A 27,611-nucleotide genomic window follows, 5' to 3' on the forward strand; every position below is an offset into this window, starting at 1 on the left:
TAATCTGTGGATCTTCACACTAGAAGAAATTTTCAGTAAGGTAATATATATTTTTCTATTTATTGTAAGAAAGCTTCCACCTCCTTATCTATTTTGTTGTATGGTTTTTCAATCACAAAATCTTGCAAGAAGATGCCAAAGGCCTAAGTGTCAGCTCATTGCATGTACATTCTACAGCCTTGAGAAACTTCAAAGGAAATGTTGGCCATCAGCCTGTCTGAAGGCATTTTGACAGCCAGATTCTCGAAGGCAATGATTAAACTGGTAATCTGACCAACAGTACCATTTTGACTTGAATTTGTTACCAGATTCTATTATATTTTTTCCCTTTCAGCTACTAGAAAAAAGTATCAGTGTGGATATCTTCCAAGGATTTGTTTTTAATACAAGCATCTATTCTATCAGAAGAATGTGCATGCTATATTCTGTTTTGAACCTTATATAATTTTAAACCAAGACAAATAGGTACTTCAACAGTTCCTTATTTCAGGTACAAGATGTTATCACATTTCCATTTAAATCAATCTATCTCCTAACTATCTCACTCTATGGCTTTGTTCACCACCCTAGGTATCATATAATAATGTCGAGGAAGTTAGACTTCAGCACTTTGATGTCAGGAGAGCCTTGACAGTTGGCCTTAATGGGAGCTGTTGGGGGTTTAGCACTTTTGAAAATAAGGCAGGTGCCTGTATATGGAGTTAGGAGCCTAACTTTAAGTTTCTCTGTGTTAAAATCACAGCTAAGTGGTTTGACACAGCCAGCTGCAAAGTTGGGAATGACCCTGACCTGCTCTAGCCGTGTGACCAGACTTCCTACATTTGATTGCTGTAGGAAAGTTGAAAGTGTTGATCTGTGAAGTTTTACAAATAATAATCAGTATTCACTGTCAGGTTGGTTGCTTTATTTAAAATCCATTGAGTTTAAAATCACTTTATAGAAAAAATAGTTGGTATTTCTAAGTAAGTCATTTTTTATTTATTTTTTATATACTTGTTGCCTGCTGTAAACAGATGAATTTCTGACACATTTCTGCTTTCTATACATTTCTGCTTTTCTATTCTATACTATGAAATCATATTAAGGGGAAGATCATCTTTAAAGCTAACGCAAAAAACTATAAGCGAGAAAAGTAACTCTGAGGGCTAACTTTCAAAGTTAAATGTGTGTAAATACAATTGTATGTGAAAATGGTTAATTAGATATATAATAGTTTACAACAAGATTTGTCTGCATGCATGAGTGGCATTGGGGAGTTCCATATGTATTCTTTCTATATGTGCTCAATTTAACTCTGATCTCATAGGCAGCACCTAGAAACTAAGGCTATGGCTACACTGACGGCAGCAAAGTCACCGCCGTCAGATCGACTTCTCTGGATTGACTGAGCAGTCAGTGAAGACCCGCTCAGTTGATCCAGAAATCGACGTATTAAGACCACCTTCTCAAGTGGCGTAGCACTGTGTCGACAGGAACGCAGTTCCCGTCGGCGAAGTGCAGTGAAGACGACACACAGAACAGAAGCAGAGAAGTCGACATGAGTTACACAAGTTTTTTGCGTAACTTGCGTAACTCCGGTCGACTGCTGCCGAATCTCGGAGGTAAGTGTAGACAAGCCCTAAGAATCCACGTGGATACTTATTGTCTTCCACATCATCATTTGGAATTATAATTCTACAGTCAGAATTTAGCTGATATTTCTGTTTGTGATGAGAAAGGCAAAGTATACTACAGCTTTATCTGCCATCACTGCATTGGCTCTACAGGAGTAAAATCTGGTTTTAGTCTAGAGGTGATTCTGAATGCACGCCATCATCATCATGGCAAATCCCAAAAGGACATAGCCTCCTTGCAGATCAAGTGCTACCCAGATTGAAAAACCAACACACAAGATACTGGAATGGCCCTTTTGCAAGGTGTCATTGGCCATTTTTGCCTCAGCAGCAGATCAATTCTTGGCTGTCTTATCTACAACGATAATTGACCAGATTGTCTCAGGTAGTCAGCTTCATGGGGCAAATGGTTGATTGGTATATAGTTGCTAATATTTTTAGAACTCGGGTATCTGATTAGGATGATTTGCAGACAGAGATCCTGACAAACATTTCTTCCCTCTTTAGATTAATGGTTCTACCCTTTGAGTCATCATATCTGAATATTATTCCCCACTCTCTTGCATATACATATGTGGCTTGCAGAGACTATAGGTCCCATCATTCAATGATTCATTTTGAACTGAGTAGTCCCAGATCTTGCTGTCCTAATTAAAATGGTCTGTTGCATGTTGGTACCTGTAATTTATATGGGCCACACTGGCATATTATTTATTTGTTTAATTTTTTAAAAGCATACAGATGTCCTATTTTTAAATACAATAAAATTAATAATTATAAGTACATTAGCATAAATATAAACAGATGGCTACCATCAGACCTCTGTACCTCTAAACATTTAATCTACCCTGCCCAGAAAAGCCTTCAAAAAAGATCAGCCTTGCAGTGTGCTCTGAAATTCAACAAGGAGGGGCTTTCTCAAATCATTGGGGGAAGTGACATACCAAGTCCAGGACATGCCATAGAGAATACCATGTCAGTGGTTGCCTTTCTTTCATATGGAGGGGGCTTTGCCAGAGTGCCTGTATTCACAACGACTGTGTCAGTCCAAGGGAAAAGGCAGTCTTTCAGGAAGAAAACTAGTGCTCAAACCATTTAGGACTGTACAGGTCAATACCGATATCTTAAACTCCCTCAGAAACTAATAGGCAATCAGTGTAGATCTACAACTAGGAAGATATTAAGAAGAGAACAGCTACAGGGCACACTGAAGAACTTTCAGTACTTTACTTTATCTCTTTATCTTTACTTTATCTTGGTTATGGATTGTCAAGAAACCACACTTCTTCTCCGAGTCTTTGGCTGTGTGGATCCCACTTGTGATGTGCATGCGCCTCATGTGCATGAGATCAGAATCTTTTGACGAGCAACGTCTGTTGGAGCAGTGTATGTCCTTATGTCCCCCCACCCAAGGAATATATGGCAAAGCAGCCTAACCTTCTTCGTTCCTTAATCCTCCAGGCACTAGAGGCTGGGAGACAGAACTCTGCAGTGTCTGCTTGTTACCCCATAATGCCATTTCATCAAATCAGTTTGTAAATCTTAGATTAGTTAGTTCAGCTTAGCAACAAATATGTGCCCTGATAGCAGCCCCTTGTTTTCTTTATTTAAAATCTCTCTTTAATTTCTTCTCATTACTATTTAGTGCCAAGGTGCCTTCCCGCATAATGGCTAGGCCAAAAACTTCTGGTTTCAAGGTCTTCCCATCATGTGACAAACTTATTCCTTTAACTAATGCACACAACAATATCTTTTCTTTTTGGACAAGAGCCACTGTCAGGGGATGCTGTACTCACTGCTGGAGCTCCTCCTTCTGGCCTGATCTGAGGATTAGCTCTGGTAGGCTGACACCCCTTCCTGTGGTTGCACTTTATCACTCTCTCTGTGTCTCGCTCTCTTGGGACTCAACTTCTTCCATATTGTGGCTTGGCCCTCTGTCCAGGTCACTGTAGTTTCCTTTTTGGAGGGCAGGGGTTGCGTCTCAAAGTCTGTCAGGACCCCACTGTCCCAAGCAGTCTTTTCTTTCACCGTTCCCTTAACGGTGCCACTTCCTCAGTGGCTGGTGGTGGAACCCAGGCTTGCTCCCCACACTAGAATCCAGCCCAGGGACTCTACAACAAGCAGTCGATGTCTACATGATCCTAAACCTTACTGGTGTGTCCCTGGGTTACTTGCTATCTTGTCTTCCCTCACTCAGAGAGTGACCACAGCCTCTCTGTCTTCCCCTCCCTTCTACTCTCAGCTGCTGGGCTTTATACAGGCTACTCCTGTTCCTGTCCAGCTGAGCTTCCTCTTTAATTAATCCTCACTGTTCCCTGGCTTCTCCTCCAGGTTCAGCCTATGCAGTTAATTGGCTCACCTAGCCACCTTAACTCCTTTGGGCCTTGTGTGGGGTGGTCATCCCATCACAGCCACATTCTGGATCACTGTGCTCTTCACCTTGCTAATAGCTATCACCCCAACCAGGAAAATAGTCTAGATTCAAACATTAATTCCAGATCCTCCTTATGCTTTCTTCCATTGGGATAAAGTGTGGTTGAGACCCCACTCTAATCTCCTTATTTAAGTGGTGTCTGATTTTCAGTTAAACGAAATCATCAATCTCCCTGTTCTCTTCACCAAACCATATTCAAAACCAGAAGAAACCGTGTTCCATATATTAGATATTTCCAAAGCTCTTATTTATTATTTAGACAGGACAAAATCACTGTGTTTATTTGTGGTATTGCAGAAGACTGTGGAAGGTCAGGTAATCTCTTCTCAGAGATTATTCATGTAGATCATTAAGTACAGTACAATCTGTTACCAACAAACATCCCCTTCCCTCAGGTATTAGGGCCCACGCAGCTAGAGCCTAGGAAAACTCTTCTGCTTGCCTAAGAAATTTGCCTATATCAAAAATCTGCAGGGCAGTCACTTGGCTCTCAGCCCATACCTTTGCCAAACATTTCAGCCTGGATTTGGTGACTACATCAGATGCCAAATTTGGGAGAGCAGTTCTGCAATCTTCTCTAGCTAGCTGCAGAGAGGATTCCTCAGTCCCTCCACATATTAATCTGGGAACTACTAGCTAGTCACCATAACTGGGATCTACACAGATAAAGACTGGAAGAAGAAAGAATGATTACTTAACTCTGATTCTTTGAATTGTTTGGTCTCTGTGGTTCTCACAACCCATAGTCCATACCTCAGAGTCTATCTTTATTAGGATTGTGAATTAGTGAGGCAACTGAGAGGTACTTGGGGCTGCTCTGCCCTTTATTCCCTTGAGTGTGGGGGCATGTGGACATGCAGGGCTTAGGTGTTGCTCTAACAGACACTGCTACTCAAAAGATTCAAAGCTTGTGCCTCTGAGGCACATGTGTACTATAAGTGCAATCAACATGGACAAAATATCTAAAAAAAAAATCCCACACACAGCTACTGTAAGGTAAGTAACTGTTCTTTCTACTTTATTTGGAATAAAGGAATAATTCACTCTTGGACTTCAATCAGATTGAATAATTTGCAGATAACATGAAGACCACAAGTATTCAGGGTATTCTCACTTGGGAGAATGTAGATGACATTTGGTGAAATATGGTACAGGTAAAGGCAAAATATTTGCTCTTCTGAAATAACTTTGAGCCAGAAAAAGTCATTCCTGGTATGTATGGCATTATCTAGGCATTGGAAGCTTCTCTTCCCAATACGCCTTTGTAAAAGGTGCACAATCACTGACAGTGCCACGTAGTGGTCAGGCAGGTGTTGGAGCAGGTCATCTTCCTGTTGAAAGACAGTCCTGTCCTTCAGCACCCCCGCCCTAATAGTTTCCAGTCCTCCCCTTTAGCACAGGGATCTTTGGGGACTGAGCCCTTGAACAATCAAGATCTTTTCCAGCTAGCCTCTCACCCTCGGTGGAGGCTCTTGTAGTTGTATCATCCTCCTGGAACTGGTAGGAGAGCCTGAGCCCACCCTCTCCACCAGGCTATGGTCCAGAGCCTAATGGTGGGCAGCTACATTTGACACCTTGCGGTGCTAAGACTCTGTCCCCCAGACCACTTCCTCCCTCAGTCTCCTTTTAGCTTCCCAGAATAAATTATTCCAATCAAGTCTCTGACCTGCACACTCAGTCACCTGCCTCTCCTTTGTGGATTTGCACAGGTCTATGGTGTGAGCTCCTAAGCAATCCTTTCCCCTGAGAGTAGACATCAGCTCCCTTCCACCACTTGCCTCTGAACTGTTTTGCTCTCCTTTTTAAAATCCTGCCTCCAGCTTGTGCAGTCTTTGCAGGTGTGGTTGGTTGAGCTACCTGGGCACAAAACTGTCCTTAACCCCTGCTTTCCAGGTTTGTATACCCCTTCACAGCCTCTTTTCTCATTGAGCACCAATATTGGATTAGAATACATGGATTCAGCATTCTCATATCTATGCATTCCATACATTTTTTTTCTGGATACTGTTGTTGTCAGTTGTTGGCTGCATGTGTGTTCTCTCAGTATGTATGCTGTCCCAGCTCTGCGCAGATAACCGAGACACCAAACCACGATTGGATTATCCAATAAAATCAGAGATCTATTTCAGTAACAAAGGCACCAGGCCAGATTTATTGCCAATTGAGCACAGTGGACTATCCAATAAAATCAGAGATCCATTTCAGTAACAAAGGCACCAGGCCAGGTTTATTGCCAATTGAGCACAGTAAAAAGCGCCCTATATGTGCTACAAGTACATTTAATACATGTATGCCTGTGACAATGGACCAGCTCCGTAAATGGCGAGACTTTCTGTTCCTCGCTCATCCAAACAAAGATGCTTCCTCTGAGACCCTCTTTTATACATTGATACAAATAAGTTGTGTGTTGCCACCCCCTGACATGTCAAGATACCACCCTCTGATATGATGAGATACTACCCTTTACCTTGTACCAGATGGTTTGGTCAATACATCTTTATCCATCATATTATCAAGACACCTCTATCCATCATAGTCTGGCCTTAGAGAGGGCTCAATATGTCTTTGTTATCTTTGATAAGTGTGCTTGTATTATTTCTGGTATAGGTACCAGCTTTTTGGAGTGTGCTTGCTGAATATTCTGTGCTTAGCACTTCTTTAGGAATGTGGGTTTTTGCAACACCAGCTCTGTTCTTGCCGGTTTCTGTGAACTTGCATGACTTTTGCTAACTTTGCTTTATAACAGCAGGGCTTGACTACTGCTTTATCTCAGGCCTCAGGTCTCATACTTGGCCTATTATACTAGGCCTCAGGTCTCAGGCTTTCACTTTTTACTATAACTGTGACAAACTATGTTAGTGGTAAAATGGTAAAAAAACTAGATATTTGATTTGATTTCTTGTGGCACTGTTTTTATTTGTACCTCTGAATTATCAGTAGGACTTCAGAAATGGTTTTACTTAATCATCCTTGGATAAATCTATGAAGGAGAGAATGCCAGTGAGTCATCAGAGTTCAGAGGTGCAGTAGTGGCCGAGTTTTACTTTTAAATAGTTGACTCAAAGGATATACAAGGATATTTAGGTTTGTTCCATCAGAAACTTTTGCATTCGGACTCAGATGCCTACTCTGGCTTCATAGGTAGATGAAATGTCTTCAGTTTTGTTCAGCTTTGTTCGTAACACTATATTTGCTTTCATCATTTACATATAGACTAATATTTTTAGGTTTGTTGTTGTCTTTTCTGTTTTACTACTGTTGTTAACCTCAGTGTCCATAACTACTTTGGGTTGCCTTGAAATTTTAGACTACCAAATATTGTAATAGCTTCACAGTGTTCCCCAAACATTTTACGGTGACAGAAGCAATTATTCTTACTTCCTATGTACCATTCCACCGGAGTAATTTGTAATGTTAAATACACCATCAAAAGACTTCTGGTTTCTTTCTGGTGATGAGGGTGTCTCTTGGTTATGTATTGAACAAGTAAGGATATGAGTTGAAGTCAATGAAAGCAGCACTTTTGAAAAGGGCACAAAAGAGGCCACAAGCCACCAGCTTTTAAAATTTTAGCCATCTTTCAGAAAAAAGGAAAGCAACACTGCACTACATTTTAGGGAAGGAAGTTAAGAATGTTGTACTCCAGATTAAGCAGTATGGGGGAGAGGGAATGTTTAAAGAGGACAAGTTGGAAGTTTTGTAGGATACTGGAGCTAATACCTTAGTCTTACAAAAAGTACATGGGATTGTTAATCACAACAGATGGTCAAGACCTCAATTTTGCATCTTATCTGAAAGATATCTTTAAATATTGAAATGGATGGGTGCATTTAGATAAACAAACAAAGCCTTGTACCTTTGCTATCATAAGTGAGTGTATTAGCACTTTTCATTCCTCTCTACATATTGTTGCATGGTCCTTTAAATAATGTTTTATATATATCTTTACTAGTTTAAGATGCAGTCAATAGACCACCTTCCCAACAGGAATAATGTAGACTTTTTTATGGCTTATTGAACATTGTGATTTCTCCCAATGGCAGCAAAACTACAAGAATCTCTTCCAACCCAAAATGCTGCATTTCACTATTGGGTGAAGTAATACTTGATATACACTATATAATATGTGAAGTGCTTTGGGATGAAAGGCATTATATGATTTATAGAATTATATTTGTAATTATTACCAAGGTGCATTGCTTCTAAACCACATGAAGACATGATTTTGCAGATGTATATATAAAGAATGAGATTGTAATATATTTAATGAGGGAGTTTTTGCTACCAGTTTTAGAGATACTTATGTAGGAGAACATCTCCTAACAGACCATAAATGAGAGATAATAATAGGAAATGAGATGGTATGACATACAGTGAAAAGGGCTCACCATTTCTAAAACTGATGTTTTTTAGGGTATATAAATAGTTTAGGATTCTTTTAAAGGTTGCTGTGTGTATTTCTCTCTTAAAGACAGAAAGAAAGAGCACTTCCTACCCCAGAGGGTTTTCCATGGTTTCACATCTCTAAAAATGACTTATGCTTGAGCAGGGAGCTTTCTGTTCTTGTAAAGCATCAGACATAAGCTTCACTTTACTGTCTGATTCAAACAGAGCAACAATGGGAAGATGCTTGTTTTGGCTGGAACCTATGTACTAACAACTAACTGTTCATTTTTACCTGAAGAATGCTAAAGCTACTGAGCCTCCCTGCTTAGTTCTCTTCAGAAATCTTCAAAAGGCAGTAAGATGTTAATGCATAGACTAGGGGTGGCCAGACTTACTGGCCCCCTGAGTCGCATACAACAATCTTCAGAAGTTTGAGAGCCACAGTGTGCTTGTTCGAGCTCAAGGCTTCAGCCTTGTGGCAGGATGGTGGGGCTAGGGCAGTGGTTCCCAACCTTTTTGGCTCGAGGGCCACAGATATCATTTATACAACCCTGAAGGGCCACCACTCTCCACCAGTAGGCCCCCTTCACCATTGAAGCCAGATGGAAGGAGTTCAGTGAGGAGGCTGCTTCCTCGCTGATCTCCTGTCTCCCTGGCTGCAGCTGGGAAACAGCACGCATCCTGTAGTCCTGTACGCTCCACCTGGATTACTAGGCAGTGGCTCCCTTCTGCAGCCGGGGGATGGAAGATCAGTGCTCCCCTCTGTCTGACTCCAGCAGGGACCCCAGCACCGTCCCCTGGCTGAAGCCCCAAGACACTCCTCCCTGCTGGGTAGAAGCCCCTAACCCCACCACCCTATCATAGAAGAATGTGGAGGGGAGTGTCCATGAGCCATACTTTAACTGTAAAACTGCTGCCCGTGACTCGCGAGCTGCGGTTTGGCCACTCCTGGAATAGATTCTCACTTTCAATGGAAAAAAAGGAGGTATGAACTTCTCACTTGCGAAAAGTCCCTATTTTGATTAATAAAAGAAATACCTGTATGTTAATTTAGTTGTGGGATGCAAAGTACTTTCCAAATTGATAAAAAGGCTCCAGACGTGTCCCAGGTGAAAGAAATCAAGAAAGACTTAAGAAACATTTAAGAAATGATTCCGGAGACACTACACAGAACAGAACATATGCAAAATGTATTGATAGTACTGGAAAATATTTGTTAAAATTAGCAGGCTTGGTAAGTGTGTGCAACATATCCAAAGAACTCACTTGAGACTTATAGCTAACATATGTTGTAACCAAAACACATAACCAGTTTGTAGCAAGGCGCTGTGGCCTTCCTCAGAGCCTGGGCCTGAGGAACAGCTGCAACCCCTGTGCTGGGCAGATCAAGGCCCTGCAAAACCCTCCTGCTGGGCAGAACAGGGCCCTGCAGGCCGAATATCCTGGCAGAAAAGGGGTGGAGCCAGGACAGGAAAGGCCAGCATAAAAGGCCTGCCTAGCAGCTCAGTGAGGGGGAAGCTGCTGCTGGAGACAGATGTGTCTTCCCCGAGGCTGCGGTCTGGGCCTGACCCAAGCCCTGCGGCTGTGCAGATCAACGGCCCCACCGACTGGAGCCTCCAAGTCCTACCCGGGCCACTGGGCCTGAGTGACTGGATAGGGCCTCTGGGCCTGAGTGACTGGGAAGAGCTACCCGAGACCACTGAATGGGAGCAACCCCCTGAGGCCGGCCTTGCCCTGGAGGAACTGCCTGACACCAGGGACCCAATGGAGCTACCTGAGCCCAGTATATGGAGAACCTGCTGGGACCCTGTGACCTGGAGGAGCTATCCTCTGCTGATGACCCCAAGGAGTTTCCGGACCTGCCACCGTTTACAGTGAGGGACTTGTGGGGCTCCCACTCGCTGTCTACCCCAGTTACCTGGAGGAAGACCCCTGGCTGCAGGTACCTAGGTACAGGGTGGGAGGAAGTAGCCCAGGGATAGCCAGACATAGTTTGGCTGAGGCTGTGGCCGAACCAGTCAGCGTGTTGCGGCTGGAGCCCCGATGACTCAGTGGCAAACCGGTTTGCCACTGATAGTGCCTTGGGCTGGGACGCGGTGGAGTCGGGTGGGCCTGCGTCCCCCTCCTCCTTTCCCTAACCACCCTGGGAGTGCTTGGCTCGTCTCAACCCTCCTGCCAGAGGATACCAAGCTTACCAGCCCTGCCTGCCTGAAGGCCAGGCGCTATAGATACTTTGCCTGCCCCATCTGTCTGAAGGTTGGGGGCAACAGACTGCTTGCCACCCCCGCCTGCCTGAAGGCCAGGGCCCATAGACTATTTTGGCCTGCCCCGCCCATTTGAGGGCCGGGGAGCTACAAACTACTTGTCAGCTCCGCCCCACTTAGGGGCCGGGGACTAAAGACTCACCACACACTAGCTTTTTCCCGCCGTAGACTAAGGCTCTATGGCCTTCCTTGGAGCCTGGGCCCGAGGAACAGCTGCAACCCCCCTGCTGGGTTGGACCACACGCCTACACTGTTACTGATTTTTAAAAAATGATCCCTGAATATAGTCTAGAGCAGTTTGAAAATCCATTTTGGTCATGGAATGTAAAAATACTAGAAGTACCTGCTGGCAAAAAGTTATCTGACTTTGTGGAGGGGCATGCCCTCACACCAGCAAAGAGGAGACTAACAAGCTCCTCTGAACTAGTTGAGCACCAAAGAGGTGCACCTGCAAGGCTCATTCTGCCAGAAGGGAGAGGAGCTCAAAAAAGGGAAAACCTCCCACAGGAAGGGCTGGTGAACAGAAAGAGGGCTGCTCCAGAGACAGCCAAGACAGGCTCGCCGAGAGGGAGACAGCAGCAAGCCTCACCACTCATGAAGCTGCTGGACCCACCCTCAGAGCACTGTATGCCCCATGAGAAGGGGCTGGAGGCAGACCCCGCATGAATAAGCCCAAAGAGCTGACCCACGAAGACTGCCTGAGATCCAGGTCACTGTTACTTCTCTACATCTTTTTCCGGAAAGGGAAATCTGCAGCAGACAGGTGCATTCATGGTGATGGCTTTGCAATTCAGAAGAAGTTTGTTGGGCAGCTCAAAGAATTACCTATAGGAATCAATGAACACCTTTTGACTCTTTGTTTCAAGTTTAGAACAACCAGTCCCAACACTTGATGCTGATGAGAATACCAAGGAACAATTCTATTCAGACCTTGAATGAGTCCTGACTGATATTCCCAAGGAGGACAGGATTATTCTCCTTGGAAATTTGAATGCAAGAGTTGTGAATTAGATCTTTGGAAAAGAAGGAGTAGGGAAGGCCAACTCCAGTGGCATTCTCCTTCTTAGTAAATGCATAGAACATGGCCTGGTTATCACAAATGTCATCTTTAGAGACAGTGAGATATATAAGACCATCTGGAGACATGCTCACTCTAGGCATTGAAAAGAATGTTGGAACATTCAGAGCTCGAGATTGGAAGGATATCAGAATCACAAGGGCCATGAATGGAACTGATGACTGTTGGAGAGACCATAAAAATCCGGGACATCAAAAATAGGTGGTGGCGCAAAAAGGCCAAGGAGATCGAGCTCTATGCTGATAAACATGACATGAGGAGTTTTTTTCAGGCAACAAGGGCCATTTATGGTCCACACTCCCATGTTCTCACACCACTCGGAGCCCAAGATGAGTTGACGTACATTAAGGGCAGTGAATCCATGAAAGGCAGATGGAAGACGTATTTTGAGTTACTCCTGAACCATGAGTCAACTGTTGGTGATGCCACTATTGAATTCATCCCTAAACAACATGAAAGAGTCTTGCTGATCCCCTCACCCCCGAAGAAGTAACACAAACCATCATGCAAACTAAGAACAACAAGGCAGCAGGACCAGATGGCATACCAGTTGAAGTCTACAAATTTAGAGGTGAAGAGCTGGTAAAGAAGCTCCATGAACTTTTTCTTCAAATCTGGTATAATGAGAAGATTCCAGAAGATTTGAGAAATACCAATATTGTTACAATCTTTTAAGAAAGGAGGCAAGTCAGAGTGTGGAAATTATTGAGGCATTGCCGTGCTAGCTACAACAGGGAAAATTTAAATTGATTACTTCCCCTTTCTGAGGAAATATTACTGGACTCTGTGTGGTTTCAGACCATCTCATAGGACAATCAACATGATCTTCATTGCCTTCCAAATCCTGGAAAAGTCTCAGGTGCAAAATCAAGGTCTGAACATGGGCTTCATTGATTTAACAAAGGCCTTTGTCTCAGTCAATAGTGATGCCCTGTGGAAGGTGCTGTCCAGATTTGGTTGTCCACCAAAATTTATTAAGGTCCTAAGGCTTCTTCATGATCAGATGACTGCTACCATTCTTTGTAAGGGCTTGGAGACAGATCCTTTTGTCATCAAAACTGGGTTAAGCCAGGTTGTGTTATTGCCCCAACCCTTTTCACCATCTATTTAGCAGTCATTCTGGTCCTTGTTAAAAACCATCTCCCCACTGGAGTTGACATTCAGTATATAATGGTTGGGCTGCTTTTTAATTTCAATGCTTCCACTAGAAGTCTAAAATCCTCAGGGCATCCATTGCTGATCTTCAGTGTGCTGATGTTTGTGCTGTCATTGCACATACTGAGAATGACCTTCAGTCCACACTGATTTTTTTTGTACAAGCCTCCCAAAGCCTAGGACTTTCACTTAACATTGAGAAGACTAAAGTGCTCTATCAGCCTGCCTCAGGTCTTGCACTTGATCCACTACAAATTACTGTTGAGGGACAGACTTTGGAGACAATCGAGCATTTCTGCCACCTTGGTAGCCAATTCTCTCAAAATACAAAAACGGACAGTGAGATTCAGCACAAGATCCAGTACGCAAGTGCTTCCTCTGGGAAATTGCTCCAACACATTTCACAGATCGTGACCTACAGAAAGACATCAAGATTCAGGTCTAAAAGACAGTTGTCGTCCCTACACTTCTTTATGGATGCAAAACCTGGGTGACCTACTGACAACAACTTAAGGGTTTGGAGAGGTATCACCGGTGATGCCTCCAGAAGATCCTTCACATCAAGTTGGAAGATCATCGCACTAATAACAGCATCCTCACTGAAGTTAATGTCACCAGCGTTGAAGCAATGATCCTTATGCACCAGCTACACTGGGCTGGACGCTGTGTGTGGATGCCAGATTTTTACCTCCCAAAAACAAGCTCTCTACTCTCAGCTCATCTATGGTCAGATCTTATGGTGGTGAGTGGAAACTCTACAAAGATACACTGAAAGCATATCTTAAGAAAACTGATGTGGACATTATAAGTTGTAGGAGCAAGCCACTGACAGACCTCGATGGTGCCATATCCTACATTAGGCAGTGGCCCACTTCAAGGAGAAGCATCTTGCCCTACAAGCTGAAGAGAGAGAGAAGAAAGGAAGGAAAAAGAGAGAACTTTCTACCAGCAGGCAGCTGACCCACTAGGAAATATCTGTACCTGTTGTGGGCAGATCTGTGGTTCCAGGAGTGGACTCCTGAGTCAACTCAGGACTCATCTGTAAATCCATGGTAGAGATCATCTTTGAATTGAGGGGTTGCCAACAGTGGACTCCCCTCTCTCATAAGGGAAGAAAGAGGGGAGAGGACTTTTCTTTTGCTTGGTTGCTCCAAGAACTTCCTTTGGCATCCCCTAGGGTAGGGCGTGGGGAAGAGAAAGATAATATAAGGATCTGAAATATGGTATGGATGGGACTTGACAAGACCCTTGCCTTCCACAGACTTAAGTGACTTTTGCAGAAAAATTTATAATTTTATCATTTGCAATTTAATGTTAGTGTGATGTTACTCTGAAAAGTGACCAGTACGCCACTGTACGCCACTGTATGCCTCAGTACGCCACTGGAATGAGGCAAAGACTCATTGCTCTGTAAATCTTCATCTTAAAGCAAAGACCCCAGGTCCTGAAAATTTCATCCTGAAAGTGGAGTCTTTGAAAGTTACAAGAAACTGAAAATAGCATGTATGGCTCAATTTATAAATTAAAGAAAGATTTGTTTTTCTAATTTTGAGCCACACAAATTCAACCTGCGATCTAAGAGTTAAGTAGGTTCTTTCTTTCTTGTGCATCAGCACCAGTAATAAAGATTTTGGAAGCCTAGTTATGCCATCAGTGATATCTGTGCAACACCATTGTCTTAAATAGTGCTGGTTGGGAATTTTCTGACTAAATGACTTTTCATAGGGAAATGCCAATTCATTGAAATCAAAATGTTTTGTAGAAACATTTCATTTCTTCTTCAAGTGGCCTCTGCATATTTGCATTTTCCAGATTCACCAGTCACATGCAGCTCAGACAGTAGAACTTAGTTAGCAGTGTCTGTTAAAGCACTCACATGCCACTTCTGCACCTCTCCTAACAATTCTAAAGCATTCTAGCATTATGGCTATGAAAGGATTGAGGGGGGATAGCATTTCAGCTGCCTTGGTTCCTTCCAACAGCCAGCGATGATGAACCAACAACCACTCCAAAAAGAAAGTGGATCCTGTCTATAGTGATCCATGATTACTATTGTTAGTTTTAGATAGTTATAGATAAAGTAGATTTCATAGTTGTAAATTATATTTGATATTTTAGTCTTAGTATAGCTATGTTTATCTTCAGTGATGACAGAAGAGTCTTCCATGCTTGGATCCAGGAAATATTGACTCTAGGAAAAGAAAAATGTCTATGAAGAAGAGGAGAAATGTGGAGAAACAAAGTTTTTACCTCCACCAAGGATGCCATCCAGTTGCCCAGCTAGAAATGTCAGTAAGTCTTGGAGCATGGGTAAGTTCCAGAAGACTGGAAGAAAGCTAATGTGCCAGTTTTTAAAAAGGGTAAACTGGATGACCTTGGTAATTATAGGCCTGTCAGCCTGACACTGATCACAGGCAATCTAATGGAGCAGCTGATATGGGACTGAATTGATAAAGAACTAAAGGAAGGTAATGTAATTAATGCAAATCAACATGGATTTATGAAAAATAGAGCCTCTAAAACTAACTTGATATCTTTTTTTGATGAGATTACAAGTTTGGTTGACAATGGTTGTGATGATATAATATATTTAAACTTTTATAAGGTGTTTGATTTGGTACCACATGACATTTTGATTTAAAAAACTAAAACAATATAAAATTAACATGGCACACGTTAAATGGATTAAAAACTTACTGATAGGTCTCCAAATGTAACTGTAAACAAGGAATCAAGATCAAGTGGATCTTTTTCCAGTGGCATCCTGCAGGGACTGGTTCTTGGCCATGCATTATGTAACATTTTTATCCATAGAAGAAGACATAAAATTATCAGTGATAAAGTTTAACTCAAAAATTGATGACTCAAAAATTGACTCAAAAATTGGGGGAGTGGTAAACAATGAAGTGGACAGGTCACTGATTCAGAGTGATCTGGATCTTAGTAAGTTGAGCACAAGCAAACAGCATGCATTTTAATATGGCTAAATGTAAATGTATACATCTAGGAACAAAGAATGTAGGCCATACTTACCTGATGGGGGATTGTATCCTGGCAAGAGTTGTGGGTCCTGGTGAATAATCAGCTGAATATGACCTCCCAGAATGATGCTGTGGCCAAAAGAGCTAATGCAATCCTTGGATGCATAAACAGGGAAATCTCGAGTAGCAGTAAAGAGGTTATTTTACCTCTGTGTTTGGCACTAGTGTTACTGCTGCTGGATACTGTGTCCAGATCTGGTGTCGAAAATTCAAGAAAGTTGTTGATAAATTGGAGAGGATTCAGAGAAGAGCCAGGAGAATGATTAAAGAATTAGAAAACCTGCTTTATATTGATAAACTACAGGAGCACAATCTATTTAACTTAACAAAGAGATGATTAAGGAGTGATTTGATTATAATCTATCAGTGCCTACATGAGAAACAAATATTTAATAATAGGTTCATCAATCTACCAGACAAAGGTATAACACGATCCAATGACTGGAAGTTGAAGCTAGACTAATTCAGACTAGAAATAAGGTGTAAATTTTTAATAGTGAAAATAATTAACCATTGGAATAATTTACCAAGTATCTTGGTGTATTCTCCATCACTGACAACTTTTAAATCTAAATTGAATGTTTTTCTAAATATATGTTGTAGGAAATATTTTGAGCAATTTCTGTGATCTGTGTTATACAGGATGTCAGACTAGATGATCACAGTGGTCCCTTCTGATCTTAGAATACATGAAGCAATACTTCTCCATAGTTCCAGGACCATTAATATCTCCCACTGGTTCCTTCTTGGATCCAAGATTGGAACAGCAATCAGAAGGGGATTCAGATCAAGGACAATCTCAGTTCAACCTTCCCCCCTTTTGAGCTCTCAGCCAATTCCTAAGAAACCTTACTACAATTATTACAAACCAGATCCATATCTGGGCTATTGGTCTGAATGGAGAATACCACTATGGTATAGGCTTCCTTCTTTGCACACCCAAGCTCTTTACACAGATTCACAACAAAAGCAAGCCCTAGGCATATGCAGCATCTAGCACCATTGGAACCAGATTCTTCAAATCTGCAGATCACTGATCTGATCAGACAAAGCGAAAAGTCTCTGTCAATTCAGCAAGAATCACTTTCAGATGATGAAGAGCAATTAGTCATTAAGTAGGTCCCAGAATTAGATCCTGAAATGGATGTGGAAATGTCACCAGACAGGAGTGTTGGCATTACTTCAGCCACTTCCTTTTCGCAGGATACTGTTGCTTTCCAAGAGCTAATGGAGAAAATGGCTGCTACTTTGAAGCTACTTACCTCCACTGTGGAAAAAACAGCATACCCAATTTTGACATCTTCGGTACTCAGTTTTCAGGTAGAATATCATTAGAGGGTCTTCTACAACCTGCAAGATCAATCTGGGCAAATCCTTCTTCAGTCCAACCTGTGTCCAAAAAAGTGATCAAACTGTAGCAGTTACCACAAGAAGGGTTTTCATATTTTCATACACACTCATCACCTAATTCTCTAGTAGTCAAACACAAGTTAATGGGCTCAATACATGGGAAACTGGGTGAAGTGCTATAATCTGTATTATACAGGAAGTCAGATTAGATGACCTAATGATCCCTTCTGGCCTTAAAATCTGTGAATCTATTAATGTAAATATAGGTGTGAAAGCAGGTTGGGGACTCATACTCAGGAAGAAGAAGAGCAAAGAATGTAGGAAGAAACCCCAGCTTTGAGCAGGGGGTTTGACTAGATGACCTTCTGAGGGCCCTTCCAACCCTAATCTTCTATGATTCTAAAATGTCTTTGCATTGGTGAAATCAGCAACTTGATCAGGAGAAAATTCTACCACAGACGAGTTGTAAAGTCCTAAGTAAGCAATATAAAATGGAAATCTGATCAGCTCTGGGGAATGAATGGATAGGAAGCCCAGCAAATCATTTCAGGTTATGAAAGGAGCAAAGTGAATTGTTATATGATGGCTAAACACGAAGAGAAAATGATGTAGAAGAGCAGAAAGCAATGCTTAATGAACATCTGCCTATTAAGTATCACAGTGATCTATGATATGCATATACACCAAGAGCTATTGGTATCGGGAATCCTCTCAAAACATGACATGCATTTAGCAGTGATGCTCATAGGAGTTCCATATGTGATTGGTCAATACTTTGCTTTAGAAAAGTATCAACAGAGATTCTTGAAATGCCATGGAAAAAAGAGAAAATAATTGTACTCTAGATGTAGGATGTTCAAAAGAAGGAAGAGGTTAGATAGAAATAAAATGGAATGTTAGAGCTAACACAGACAATGTAGCTACTGAAGTGGAGGAGGCAGCCCTAAGAAATGGACTAATACAATTGTACAACAGATCTGAGCCGAAGCTTTAGAAGGACAACGAGGTAGACACTCCATTTCCATGCAGCGCAAAAAGATAGCAACCACTCGTGATTCAAGCACTTCAGTGAAGTACTAAACAGGTCAGAAGCACAATTGTGACTGGATTTTCTGGAGTGAAAATTAATCTAGAGGAACCAAGTATAAGCCACATTTCTCTTTGCTTGACTGTTTGGCCAAAGAAGTCGTGGAAAGGTTAGTATTAAAAATAATGTTATTCATAATTGTTACAAGGACAAAGATTTTTATTGGATTCAGTTTTCTATATGTGCTGCAGTTTCTGAATGTAATAGTCATTTTTGTAATTATGCTTCCAGAGCCAGATCCTCCACTGGTATGAAAAAACATAATTCCATTGACTTCAATGGAACTACATGGATTTACATAATCAGTGAATTTATCCCTCAATTTTAGATTGTATGGAGCATCTGAATTGTAAGCAAAGTCAAACAACATAAAGGAGAGGCGTACAAAGATTATCCCACAGATAATCTTGTTTGTTTGAAATTTATATAATTATTTTTATAGCACAGTGCTGCCAAATATCATGTCCCTGACCTGGATAAACGAGTCTGAAAACACAGCATGACCTGATCTGTATGGACTGTAGTCTGAAAACACAGTCTGAAAACAGAAAAATAATTCTGTGCAGGATAGGCAGAAAGGTGGCTGTAAACCCCTTTGTCCCTCTGGCCCTTAGTTGCATTGCAGATTGAGACCCTTGTTTTCAGGTGATTACAACTTTTAAAAAATATTATTTGTGGGACTATAATTTTAAGATTTCTAAAATGTATTTTTATTTTTCTCCCTCTCTAATGTCTCACAGTGGGACTCTTGGTACTAAGGGAGCCTGGGTTTACAGGCAGAGGGATATTAAAAGTAGTACCAGTAAAATCAACAGTTTGGGAGGAAAGGTTAAAATGCTTCTTGTACAGAGAGGTAGGGATGAGAATTTCTTTTTCTCAATGTTCCATAATTAACTGGCTAAACCCTAGTATTCTGTGAGCGTATAAAGAGGGAGTGTTTTACTGTAAGGTGGATGTGCATATAACTACAACCTGTTATTATTTCTCACAGTATTTTGGAAATGAGAAAATAAATACATTTAAGGTCAACATAGGATAAATTTACCTGTGGTTTAAAGCTCTAGTCTATGTGGTCCAATTTAAGCTTCTAAAGAAGAATGAAACTCTGGTTTACTTCCTGATGTAAGGGAACTGATTTTTCTTTAATGTAGCCAGTAGTTGGTAAGAATTATAACTATACTTCAGCACATTTATGGAACAGCTATAATATCTAGTTACTGTTTAGTTAATATAAAGAACAGTTTTAAGATAAAAGAAAATATTTATCTTAGACTGCATTGTATGATGTCACATTAAATTTATTCTTTTCCTTAGCATGCCTTAAAATGTAGTCTATGGTTATGCCTACTCTTGGAACTGGGACTTCCCAGTGATTCCCACCTTGAATAGACATGCACGCACTAGATCTCATTGAGCTAGCAGGCTAACACTAGAAATGTAACCACTGTAGCCTGGGCAGTGGCAAGTGGTGGCATGGACTATTCACCCTGATTACAACCCTGCCTAGATCCTGAGTACATCCTCGGGGTAGCTAGCCAGTGCTGATGCTTACCTGTGCATATGCTGCCATGGCTACACTATTATTTTTAGCACCCTTGCATTCATTGAGCTAGCATATGTTGACTCAAACTGAGAATCACATACCCAGCTCCAAATATAGACATAGCCAGTATGTCACTGAACTATGGCAAAACAGGAGCACATGAAATATGTATTCTGTAAAGCTGATTGTGGTTGTCAGGTTTTTCTAAAGAAGAATATAACATGGAGATTCTGTGTTAAGAAAACTAATACAAATCTCCTTTCCTCCTATTTTGATATTGACAGATTTTGCTTGCTAATAATGACTTGTTTTTTAAAATGTGCAGTACAAAACTTCGCAAATACCATTACTCTAATGAAGTCTTGTTGAGTCATCCTATGAGATTTACTACTATTGAAAGTCATTGAGACAAATACTGTTGCTCGATGATAAAAGAAGCGCTGACAAAATGTCACCTATTTAAAAAAAATTGTTCCTGTTTGTTTTGCTGATGAATACCTTAGATTGATAAAATAGAAGGAATATTAAGGGTTATTCTGCTTTTCACTATTGATGCAGGGGGAGGGCTTGAGGGGGGCATATTTCACTCAGTTTGGAAGATCAAATTTCATAGATGCCAAGTTATGTGCTGCTTCATGTGTGACATTTTATGCGTATTATTTAATATGCTTTAAAAAAGGTTACTTATCTAACCACCAGTGCAGATCAGGAGGTTTCTTGGCCAAATGATAATGACCATTTCCAGAGAAGAAGAGAGGACAAAAGAAGAAATTGTGTCAACTAATTACAAGGGATAACTCAAGAGGGTCAGGGTTGGAAGAAAGGTCAAAGTTGCAGTAAGGGCGCCAGAAGGAGACACCAAGCACAGAACAATGGGCAATGCCCACTGCTCCTGAAAGCTGTTGAGGGAGCCAGTGAATGCTACCTAGTCAAACTCTGTCCAAATGCCTGCATGTGTAAGGTCAAGGAAAACAGCCACAAAGTCACAGAGAGCCTCCCTAAGGTTAAAGGCATCAACTTGACAGCCGTAGTGAAGGAAGTCCTTTGTTTATCCTTATACTTGAGGGTAGAAGCAGGACAAGCTTCTCACACACATAGTCCTGCCACCATGCCTCAACCCTAATTGGGATGGAGGAGGAGACTTCCTTTAGAGATAGCAGAGAGGCCAAGAAGTATATATGCTGAGTCTGCCAATTAAGGGAAAGCATGACAGTGAGTTTGTGACGTGGAACATCACAAACTTATCTCACAGAGGGACCAGCAAACATCCATTAGATAGGAACTATTTTAATGCTTTCTTATTTAGGCTGGATTCACACTGATGGTCTACTAATGAAAGGCTCTAGTTCATTAGCAATGCCCTGAGGAATGCAGATTGTCAGTAAGTGCTAATGTTTCACTGTCAAGAATGAGGCTCATTCTTTCATGAAAGATAGCTTTGTTAAATCAAATTTTGAAGCTTAAATAGACAGGGTATTCCACTCCCTGGCCAAAGCCTCCCACACAATTGCAGGCAAAAAGTCTCACTCACTGCCCTGTCTCCTGCAAATATTCTCTACAATCAAGTCATCTGTTTTGTCTATATGTATTTGTGTGTGTGTGTAATATACTATAACATACAAAAATACATTAAATGAATATTAAGCTTCTAAAGACAAGTACTCAGAAGTTAGGAAATGCCAGTTTAAGATGGTTCTTCAAATATTTATCCATATATATATACTTGCACTCATTGTACTCAACATAGATTCTTTTGGTCACCAGTGTCCATTGATGCTGTGCCTGAATCCTGATGGCAGTTCATCCAGCAAGAATACAGAACATACTAGTAGATCACTTTGGCAGGCAAATTGTAGATGATAAGTGGTCCATAAATGTTTGTGTGATTCTGTAAACTATATTCCTCAAGTGGAGTGTCCTTACCATATACCTGTTTGCCACCAGAAAGAACTGGAAGTGTCTTCACTTCTGCTTCAGAGAGGGTCCAGAGCCATCTGTTTTCAATGCATTCCTGATCACATGTTCCTAAGCCCCTCTGTTACATGTCCTCCATTTCTATTAATACCCAGGAGTCTCAGAAAACTCAAGCAGGAAACTGACAAAATGATCATGATAGCCCCAGCCTGCCCAAGGCAATTTTGGTACCTGTATTTCTGAAGTCTCTCCATTTAATCTGAGACATTTATCTCTAAAACCAGACCTGATACATCAGAATTGTGGCACTCTAATCCATGTGTTCTTCATCTCAAGGCATGGATGCTAGCTGGCTGATTTCTTCAGAAAGAATGTTTCTCTCAGAGGTTAAAAACATCTTGATTCACAGCAAAAAGGATTCTAACAGACATTTATTCTGCAAAATGGAAGATCTTTTCAATATGGGAATGAAGTAGCCTTGTACAACCTCTCAATTACCTTGTTTGTAAAACAGGAGAAATCATAATTGCCTGCCTGATGGCCTTGATCTGTAATAAGGGTTGTGAACTGCACAGAAATATTAGTCAAAGAGGTGAGATCAGAATCCATGGTCTCCTGGCTGTCAGTCTCGTCCACTTTCCTCTAGGACAAAGGGTGTTGTGAAAGAGGGGGCTCTCTGTCTCTATTTTACCTGAGATGTGGACAGGCTTGACAGATCTTGCCAAATGCAAGGGTCACACAAGGGGCATGACACTTGACAGGTTTGAAACTAGATTGTTCACTTGCACTTTCTGGTTTTCTGGCAAATCCATGACAATTAGAGCTGTGCAGAGAAAAGTAATTTCATTTTGTGGAGGATTTAATTCTTTTGTAATTTTGTTTCCTTCCAATTTGGAATGAAGTCCAAAATTCTCCATCAAAGTGAATGGAGCCATGACTCCGGTGCAGTCTGGCTGGCACACTCACTGGAGCCACAGACCCCAAGGCAGTTCACATGGAAGGGCTACTTCAGCCCCTGGAAACCATGGGGTCACCAACTTTGAGTCAGTCAACATGGCAGGCTGCTGAGGAGCTGGTCAGGCAATCTGGCAGAAAATCAGGTTGCTTTTGTAACCTGTTTGTCAGGCTGGGTTCCATTGGACCCCTACCTGCGTTCCACTGGAACGCTGGTGAAATCAAACCGTCTCTGCAAAATGTTTCAATTTTGACAAGTAGGCAAATTTCTATGAGAAAATATTTCGCTGAACTTTTCCAGCCAGCTTTAATAGCAGTGTTGTATGTGGGTTTCCAGTATTATAGGGAAAGGTTCTAATACAACTGTTTTCATTTAATTGGGGGAAAAAAGAAGTGTCATAAAAATATGAAACCTAAATCTGGAGCTTAAGCTAAATTGATGGCATTCTTTCAAGACATCATGGTTCGTTTCATGACTATCAAAATATTTTAGCCTTTTTCAAACTCAGGACAGTATTCACATTTAATGTCATGTTTCATGTCATCACATTATCTATTGCCAGCAGTCACAAAAATAGTTCTTCCTTCCCCTATATTACATTACAGAAACATGAGAGTGCATTCACCTTTTTCTGAAAAATCAAGTTTAACTGGTAGGGTAAGGATATCTGACTAAATTAAATGCTAGTTTGAATGGTTTCTGGATAATATGATGATGGGTACATTAAAAATGCTGAAATTGATGGATGGTGTTATGTATGAAGGGGGAAAAGATATTTACCATTTCTTGCATAGGAGTCTGATGTGCTTGCTGCTGCAGCACCTGGATTCATTAGTAATTACTGGCTCCCATTCTCACTTAATTTGAGGAGAAATACCTAAATAATATTTTTAACAAAATAAAACCACCTCCCCTGGCCTAGAAAATTCCCTTTAAAAACTAACAAGTTTTATTAAAGAGACAATACAAACCTAGACAGACCAGTTTACATGGGAATACCCCATAAAACGTGTCATGTAATACCTAGTTCTAAGAAAACACCATATTAATGGCTTCATTTTACTACCTATTGTAGGTTTTGAAGGACATACAGTATGGTCATGCCTGAACGATGTGCATTTCCTGCCTGTGTTCAGTTTGTGATACAGTCCATGTATTGATTTAAAATGGAGTTTTGAAAGCAAATACAAATTCTGTTTTATTTGAATGAAATTTTTACCCAGTGCCAAAAGTCAATATTGAATTTTCCCCATGGAGCTGTGAGTTTTCTCAGTCCAGTCTTGGAACTATGGTCTACTAGATCCTTGAAGGTGCTGATGTGTAGTAGAGAGCAGAGAAGAGGTGAGCGATAAACTGTGGCCACCTTTGTGCTGCTGTTTTAGACATTCAGAATTCACTCAATTGTATTCTTGAACCTTTTCCGCAGAAAAGTTTACAGCAGTGTTGCTCTCATAATCATCAGGCCATTCCAGTGGAAATTAGAGCATAAAAACCACAATTGCCTAGAAGAAATTCACATAGGGAAAATTGTATATATCTAGTACATTGACATATGCTGGGTAATTTAGGCCCAGATCCTCAAAGACAGTGGTTCCCAAACTTTTTATCCCACACCCCCCTATCCCTGTCCACACCCCTCCCCAAACAGCTCCTCCAACTGGGACTGGGAGCGGGGCCACGATGGGCCAAGGAGCTGGGTCTTGAGACTGCAGCTGGGCGCTATGACCAGGGGCCAAAGCGGAGGCTGGGTGCTGAGGCCACGCACTGTGACCAGAGACCGAGGCTTAGCCAGGGGCCGGACACTGAGGCTGCAGCCGAGCTGGGGCCAGAGGGCCATGGCTGGGCCCAAAACAGAGCTCGGGGCAGAGCGGGCCTGGGTGTTGCTCCCCTCCCACCCCCTGTGGGGGCTGGCCCGAGGCCCAGCTGCACCCCTCTCTGAACACTTCTTAGGGGAGCGTGCCCCACAGTTTGAAGACCTCTCTCTCTGCTCAAAGGTATCTAGACTACTAACTTCTATTGAAATCAATGGAAATTAAGAGCCTGTAAATACCTTTGAGGATAGGTGCCTATGTGTATATTCAGACCTATGTTGGAATATGTGTCTGTTTAGTTTAGTATAATAATACAAAGTTATTAAAGTGTTAAAATTACAAATTTTTATTTTTCATTAGGGACTCGGGAGACGGATTCTCAATTCTCATTGTGATTCAACATCAATTTTCATTTCCAAAATACATTGGTATTGATACCCAAATTATTCTGTCATAATTGGTCATAAAGACTAAAATAAAAGTGAGAAAAAAGTCTCCATATAAATTGTCATGTGCGATGTCTTAAAAATTATATTAATTGATTATATGATTCTGAGTTTAGTTATTGATTCTTAAAGATTTTTAAGCCTCAGGCATTTTTCAGATTGCTGTATTAACATTATATGCCAAATCTGACACTCCTGATTTTCTCTTTCAGGAGACACTGATAGACTGGTGTGATGAAAAGGAACTTAACTTGATTTTGACAACTGGAGGAACAGGATTTGCACCACGAGACGTCACTCCAGAGGTGAGATACCCTGGATTCAGAACAGCGTCCTTTGGCACATAAACTTCCTGACTTTTAGAAATTTCCTTCATTGACCTGATTCTGCAATTTCTCTGGGCAGATTGGGTAATACACAGGAAATGAGCAGTAGCACCAGTAGGAACAAGTATAAATGAATCTCTCTCAGAGCCTATGTTGTGAACCCGTCAGAGGACCTAAAAAAGGCTTTTTGACTAAAACTTGCCATTGTACAAAATAGTTCCATCCCTTATACAGAAAAATAAAGAATACTGCAGTCTTCTGTAGTATTGTTCCTAAACACTACTGTTAATTACTGTAGTATACAGTTACACTAGTGCTAATAGAAGGCACAAATGTGACCTGCATTATGTGCCAGCAAAGGGGAGGATATAAGACATCCCTTTTATTCTCTGATATTGGGTACACACATTACAGGTCACACTGTGTGGGGAGTGGAGGGAAGAGAAGCCTCTCCAAGACTGCTACTGCCAGAGCTTTGACACTGTCTTCTCAACACCGCTGAGGTGGAAGGAATCTGCACCGGGTAAAAGCTGGCACAGATTCCTGCTCTCCTGGAGCAAGTGGGTAATCAAAAACCATACTGTGATGTTCATGGATCACAATGTGGTTCCTCTTCTACTCCCAGGAGAGCACAGCTACATATTAGCTCTTGCTTGTGGTTTATGGTAAAACCACAGTCTAATCTTTTCAACCATGCTGTATAATTTCCAGACAGAAATGGACATTAAAATAAAATTAGGGTTGAGAATATATTTCAGTAATTTAAAGGGAAAAACATTACAGAGAAGTTATAATTAACTCAAGACTAAGCATTACAAACCCAGGAAATTCAGAGTTAAGGTTACATTTAAAAGAAATCCAAATACATTAAGGTAAGAAATTCACAGTAAAGGCAACCAAAAAACTAACTCTGCCCCCTAGTGACACCATGAAATAACTGCATGATTATGATTAAGATATTTTAGTGTTTTGTGGGCCTGAATTAAATTGATCTGATATTTTAAATCAGAAGCGGGGGAGGCTGCACTTTTTCTCTTTCATGGTGTCACTACAGAGCGGAGCTAAGGTTGCTTGAGTGCCTTAAATATGTATTTCTGTAATTTAGCATGTTTGGATTTCTTTTAAGTGCTGAATTTCCTGGGTGTGTAATACATGATTGTGGATTGATTATAACATCCATAATGCTTTTTACCCTTAAATAGCTATTAAGGAATCTCAACCTCAACTCCATCTTAATGTAGTTGTTTGTCTGGAAATTTTCTTGGTTTTTTTAAAAGGTCATTAAAAATGTCATAAATGAAAACTAAACAAGAAACCCAAAGAAAATGTTACTATGTGATATTTCTGGTTTTTCGAAGATATGTAGTATCAATTTAAATTAAAAAACAAAACAAAACAAAAACTTTTAAAGCAACTTCAACAGGACATGAGCACTGCAAAGCAACCAGAGTGTACTGGCCAGTTAAACTGGATTCACACCTGCTTTGCATTGCCAGAGCACCACAAAGTAGCCAAAATGTACAGGTGAATCTGATCCTTAATTTGCAATTGACTTACTGGTTTAGAGGACCGTATTACAGATAACAGCCCTATGTGAAAGGAGGGACAGTTTAGAGCCCAGTTCCCAAGTCCTGATATTGCTAAACTTTAAGGGCAGAACCTCTGTTCCTACCTAGTTCCCCTGGCAAAACTGCCTTGGTGCACTGTGGAGTGGAGGCAGCAGAGCCACATGGAGCCTTTCAAGTAGTGTCCCCCAAAATGAACCTCATTGGAACTTCAAAGAGCAGTAGCAGTTGTGCCAAGTAATCTACCAATGAAAACTCTTCACACAAGTATGCAGTCTCTCTCATACCACAGAATTATTAAAACAAAACAAAAAAAATTACATTCAAATTAGTTATAGAATGGCAATGATGATTGATTGAGTTATCACTGAGGTCACAATGGTCCTTCTTCTGAAATGTTTAACTGACTTTCCCTGTACCCTATATAATCATAACAACTAGATACAAAAATCATTAACAACTTAAAATAATTGCAACCTAATTTCTTCTAACATAACTTATGCACAAGATTTCAATTGATTATAATTATATGGAAAGTTTGAAGTGTCTGAATTATTCTGTTATTAAAAATCATTTGGGAAAAAGAAAACACCGATATAAATTTCTCAAAAGGCCTGGTTATTAATTAATTTTAAGTCAAACT

The 27,611-nt window shown here is 41.0% G+C and overlaps 1 protein-coding gene across 21 annotated transcripts in view; it reads left to right on the forward strand.

Annotated features, from left to right (window-relative positions):
- Positions 1–27,611, forward strand: part of GPHN (gephyrin) — a 604,586-nt gene that overhangs the window by 308,783 nt on the left and 268,192 nt on the right. For all 21 annotated transcript variants that reach the window (XM_067557745.1, XM_067557750.1, XM_067557759.1 and 18 more), the window contains one exon: positions 25,290–25,382. In XM_067557745.1, coding sequence (XP_067413846.1) covers positions 25,290–25,382 — 93 coding nt within the window. The remainder of the gene's footprint in view (positions 1–25,289; positions 25,383–27,611) is intronic.

Source organism: Emydura macquarii, unplaced genomic scaffold (assembly GCF_026122565.2).
Source record: "Emydura macquarii macquarii isolate MOO-44397 ecotype Brisbane River unplaced genomic scaffold, CSIRO-AGI_Emac_v2 contig_1876, whole genome shotgun sequence".
Classification (NCBI taxonomy): Eukaryota; Metazoa; Chordata; order Testudines; family Chelidae; genus Emydura; species Emydura macquarii.